This window comes from Tupaia chinensis, unplaced genomic scaffold (genome assembly GCF_000334495.1).
Source record: "Tupaia chinensis unplaced genomic scaffold, TupChi_1.0 Scaffold143591_1, whole genome shotgun sequence".
Lineage (NCBI taxonomy): Eukaryota > Metazoa > Chordata > Mammalia > Scandentia > Tupaiidae > Tupaia > Tupaia belangeri.
The window spans coordinates 1,462,600-1,468,009 of record NW_006203437.1 but is presented as its reverse complement, the minus strand read 5'-3'; the positions used below and the strand labels follow the sequence as shown (position 1 = coordinate 1,468,009).

The window sequence follows — 5,410 nt, the reverse complement described above, 5'->3', positions numbered from 1 at the left end:
ACTCTTTCTCCTTTTTAGTTTTCTCTTTAAGGTATTCCATCTTTTTTTCTTTCCATTTTTCAAAAGCCTGAAAAAATTCAAATGCTTTTCTTACTTACTGCGAGTGTCAAAGCTAAGAGAGAACACAGAGTGGGAGGTGAGGCTCCACGCCCGCAGGCACAGGGGCCAGCCGTGCACCTGCAGCGCCTCGCCTCTCCTGGCTGCCGTGTCGTCCTCGGCCTTCTTCCTGCCTTGGTCCTCCAGCCTCTTTTTCGTAGCTGCTGCCCTGGCTTCCTTCTCTTTCATGGCCTTCCAGGCCTCGAAGGACGCCAGCGCTGCCTCCCTCTTAGCCGCTCTTTTCTGTCTTGGAAAGATGGCAGGCAGGCACGTCAGTGGGGAGGCAACTGCAGACCCACACACATGCATACTTACCCACGTGTGTGCACACGTGTGCATTCACCACACATGTGTACACTTACCCCACATGTGTGCACTTACCCCACGTGTGTGCATTCACCACACGTGTGCATTTACCCCGCTCCTCTGACAGTCACTGCATCCGGATGTTAGCGTAGAAGCAGTCATTTATTCAGAATGGTTTCGACAGGTTAATTTGTAAAACATGCTACCTGAATTATCTGCTGTATTATAAATGTCCTTTTCTAAAGGTGCTTATCAGATACTGAACTATCGTTTGTGAGAAGTCAACTATTCTATTTGGAAGTATCCCACATAAACGTTATTGAAATACACGTGATAGACTAAGTGATGCTGAACAATGGCTATAAGAAGAATTTCCGTGAAATGAAGCAGGAGAGGTGTGGGTTTACCAGGCAAGTGAGAACAAGGCGCTCTGGCCCATCCACACAGTGACTAGAGATCATGATCTGAACCCTCGCTCTGAATGACCCCAACGGAACGCTGACACAGACACACCCTGAATGCTGAGCCACGTGGGACAGGCCGGGAGGCCGTCAGCAACTACGTGGTCGTGTCACTCCGTCAGCTCACTCCCATCAGGCTCCGGGTTTGTCTTGAGTAGCATGTGGATCCCTAAGTGACATCTAGTCATGTTTATATCAAATTTACAATTGTATAAAGTACAAGAGAGATAGAATAAAAAATCAATGATTTCATATACAAGTACTTGTGCCACTTAACATTTAGAAATGCTGACTACCCAGAGATACTTCACTGACACAAAAACCGAACACTGCTGCTTCTGCATTTCAGAGTACCTGCTCATTTTCCATCCTCAGGTTTTCATTTTCAATCCTTTTCATTCTCTGCATTTCACGGGAGTACACATTTTTCTTTTCTAACCACTCCTGTGAAAACATGAAAAAAGCCATATAATATCCGAAATTTCCTGAATGAATTAGTATTCTCTATTTCTGAAACATTTCATCACAATGTTAGAGAAGAGATGCACAAAGGGGTGGTCCTGTGGTGCAGGGCTGGGCCGTGCCCGCGAGCCAGCTGCCACGTGGCGACCACGCTGTCCCAGTCCTGGTCCTGTGGTGCAGGGCTGGGCCGTGCCCGGGAGCCGGCTGCTACGTGGCAACCGCGCTGACCCAGTCCTGTGGTGCAGGGCTGAGCCGTGCCCGCGAGCCAGCTGCCACGTGGCGACCGCGCTGACCCAGTCCTGTGGTGCAGGGCTGAGCCGTGCCCGGGAGCAACATGCTGAGTCCTGGTCCTGTGGCTTGACAAGGTGTGCAGGCATGCTCCAGACACTCATGGGTGTGGAGTGAAGGAGGAAGGGCTTCAGCATGGCCGCACTCCACAGAGGGGCTTTCTCTGTCTTCCTCTGGCCACTTTAGAAAGAAGACACATTCTACACAAACTAGTACCATTTTTCTTTCTCTGAAAATATTACAATACAGAAAACGAGTACTAATTAAGGAAATGATATGCATTTTCATTCTCAGAATGAACAACAGATTTCAAAGACTGACTGTAATGGTTACATATACTAACATGTCTCTCTGAAATTCAGAGTACAATTTTGTGAAGTATACCAATCTGTATAACAAACAAGACCAAAAAAAAAAATCTTTTGTGGAACTGCGAAAAATATGGTAAGAGTTGGAGGCCAGCAGGCGGCATAATGGTCACAGTGCTGGACTCCCACACTAAGTAGACTGCAGTTCGAGTCCTGAAACCAGTGACTTAAACTCATGCTGGACACATGTGTATGCATACCCAAAATTCTGAAAGGAATGAAGGAGAAGAGACTACAGCATGGTCATCCCCCCTGGGGGAGTGACTTCTCACTTTCCTTCTGTCTCTTTGTGTCTCTGGTGAGCACACACACTGTATAGCGAAAATCTCTCTAAAAATATGGTAAAGGTTTTTTGCCTGTAAGCCTAACAAAGTCTCAGGAAAGAAACAAACATGAAACACTTTCTTCACACTAATATAGCCTGTCCAGAGAGAGCACAAGACACAGGTAGCCTTTCAACACTGTGTCTTCCTCTATTTTATAAACGGTAATGGTGTAGTCTCTTTCCTTAAAAACACTATCATCAATTTAAGTGTGGGAGCAGAGCCAGCCAGCAGCAAGGAGGTCAAGGTGGCTGGATCCCGCATGGGTGACTACGTGGTTGGAGTCCCAGACCCGGCGGCTTGAAAATCATGCCAGGCACATGTGCGTGCACGTGCAAATCCCAACAGAACAATGGAGGAGAAGGGACTGCAGCACAGCCATCCCCTCTGGGGATGCTTTCTTACTTTGCTTCTGTTTCTCTTTCTCTTTCAGCAAGCACACACATTTTCCAGCAAAATTTTTTTTTAAAAGTGTAGAAACAAATAATTTCATAAAATAGCTTTCAATTGCTATTATAAAGGAAAATCTTTCCCAACAAATTCAAGTATTACTATCAAATCATCAATTCTGACAGGTCACTTTATTCCTTGATAAGCAGGTAGCGTTCTGGAAGTGATTAGTTCCTCCTTCCTTTTGATATTGTTGAAGTGATTTTCTTTTTACCTGATAAACAGCTGCCCTTACACTATCTGCTCTGCCAGGTTCTGTGCTGTGCTTCTGTGAAGGCTTTTGGTCCAAGACTTTCAAAGTTCCTAAATAGTGAGAAGAAGTAGTTTTTGGTGGCGTTCTCCTTACACAACAAGATTTCTTTAAATACTCGGAAGTCATTAATCTGAAAAGATCCAAATGAATCAAGATGAAATATAATTGCATTTTGGTAGAAAAGAGATCTATCAGAACAGGCAGCTACTATATCAGAAAATTACATTCTAATTTAATTTCATGAGTGACAATTGCTTTGGAAACCATGTAGGTAAAAACCCCTGGTCTTAATGTACAAAGAATCCCACTGAATATAACTTAAACTTTGTAGCCTCACGTTGCATAGAGACTGCTCTTTTTTAGACCGTTGCAGCATGTACCTTTGTAAGAGGTGTGGGTGCCTTCCCAAGCTATAAGGAACCAGCAACAGTAATAACATGGGCCTTGGCCACCCTCAGGTCTCTCCTGGATTCCTGCTAGGTGACCTGTTCTTGACGTCCTCCACGTCAGCATTAATGGGGCCTGGCCCTCCAGGCCCTGCCCTGTAGAACCCATCTCCACCTTTCACCTGGGGCCCCCGTCCCGCAGAACACATCTCCACCCTTTACCTGGGGTTGCTGGCAGTGCTATAAGAGCAGAATGCAGCAGTCCATTAGAGACAGTTTTGCTTATGAAGTCTGAAATGTAATCTAACTGGCAGATTATAGAAAAACTTTGCTAGCCTTGATCTATTTGATTCACAGAAATTTGATTTATAGTAATTTAGAAAAATGAAGGATAGGTGGTCAGGACCGCTGACATAGACATGGATGAGGACACAGATGAGGTGGTCAGGACCGCTGACGTGGACAGAGATGAGGTGGTCAGGACTGCTGATGTGGACAGAGATGAGGTGGTCAGGACTGCTGACGTGGACAGAGATGAGGTGGTCAGGACCGTTGACATAGACATGGATGAGGACATAAATGAGGTGGTCAGGACCGCTGACGTGGACAGAGATGAGGTGATCAGGACCACTGACGTAGACATGGATGAGGACACAGATGAGGTGGTCAGGACCACTGACATGGACAGAGATGAGGTGGTTAGGACCACTGATGTGGACAGAGATGAGGTGGTCAGGACCGCTGACGTAGACATGGATGAAGACACAGATGAGGTGGTTCCTGACATGGACACAGATGAGGTGATCAGGACCACTGACATGGACACAGATTAGGTGGTCATGACCACTGATGTGGACACAGATGAGGTGGTCAGGACCACTGATGTGGACACGGATGAGGTGGTCAGGACTCCTGACATGGACACAGATTAGGTGGTCAGGACCACTGATGTGGACACGGATGAGGTGGTCAGGACTCCTGACATGAACACAGATGAGGTGGTCAGGACCGCTGACGTGGATGCGGATTAGGTGGTCATGACCACTGATGTGGACACGGATGAGGTGGTCAGGACTCCTGACATGGACACAGATGAGATGGTCAGGACCGCTGACGTGGACGTGGATTAGGTGGTCATGACTGCTGATGTGGACATGGATGAGGTGGTCAGGACCACTGACGTGGACATGGATGAGGTGGTCAAGACTCCTGACATGGACACAGATGAGGTGGTCAGGACTGCTGATGTGGACATGGATTAGGTGGTCAGGACTGCTGACATGGACACAGATGAGGTGGTCAGGACCGCTGACGTGGACACAGATAAGATGGTCATGACCACTGACATGGACACAGATGAGGTGGTCAGGACCACTGACGTGGACACGGATGAGGTGGTCAGGACCACTGACGTGGACACGGATGAGGTGGTCAGGACCACTGATGTGGACACAAGTTAGGTGGTCCTGACTGCTGACGTGGACACGGGTGAGGTGGTCCTGACCACTGATGTGGACACAGGTTAGGTGGTCCTGACTGCTGACGTGGACACAGACTTCCTCAGGAAGAGGAGGAGGAGGTTCTGACCCAGAGAGAGCAGGGGACACAGCACCCCTGATTGTCACCATCAGGGAAGGAGACAGGCACCCAGAAAGGAGAATCCTGGAGACCAGAGGCACTGCAGCCATGGGTGACAGACTTAGTCACCCTATCTGGTGACAGACTCAGTCATCCTACCCAGTACAGACTCAGTCACCCCACCCGGTGACAGACTTAGTCACCCTACCTGGTACAGACTTAGTCACCCTACCCGGTACAGACTTAGTCACCCTAACTCGGTATAGACTTAGTCACCCTACCCGGTACAGACTCAGTCACCCTACCCGGTACAGACTCAGTCACCCCACCCGGTACAGACTCAGTCACCCCACCCGGTACAGACTCAGTCACCCTACTCGGTACAGACTCAGTCACCCTACCCGGTCCAGACTTCGTCAACCTACCTGGTACAGACTTA

At 48.1% G+C, this 5,410-nt stretch overlaps 1 protein-coding gene across 1 annotated transcript in view; it reads right to left on the bottom strand.

Moving 5' to 3' along the window:
• Nucleotides 1-5,410, bottom strand: part of MAP9 (microtubule associated protein 9) — a 24,743-nt gene that overhangs the window by 5,989 nt on the left and 13,344 nt on the right. The window contains exons 8-11 of the mRNA XM_006164199.3: nt 2,969-3,137; nt 1,218-1,307; nt 178-339; nt 2-67 (exon numbers count right to left, since the gene is read on the bottom strand). Of these exons, the coding sequence (XP_006164261.2) occupies nt 2-67; nt 178-339; nt 1,218-1,307; nt 2,969-3,137 (487 nt within the window). The remainder of the gene's footprint in view (nt 1; nt 68-177; nt 340-1,217; nt 1,308-2,968; nt 3,138-5,410) is intronic.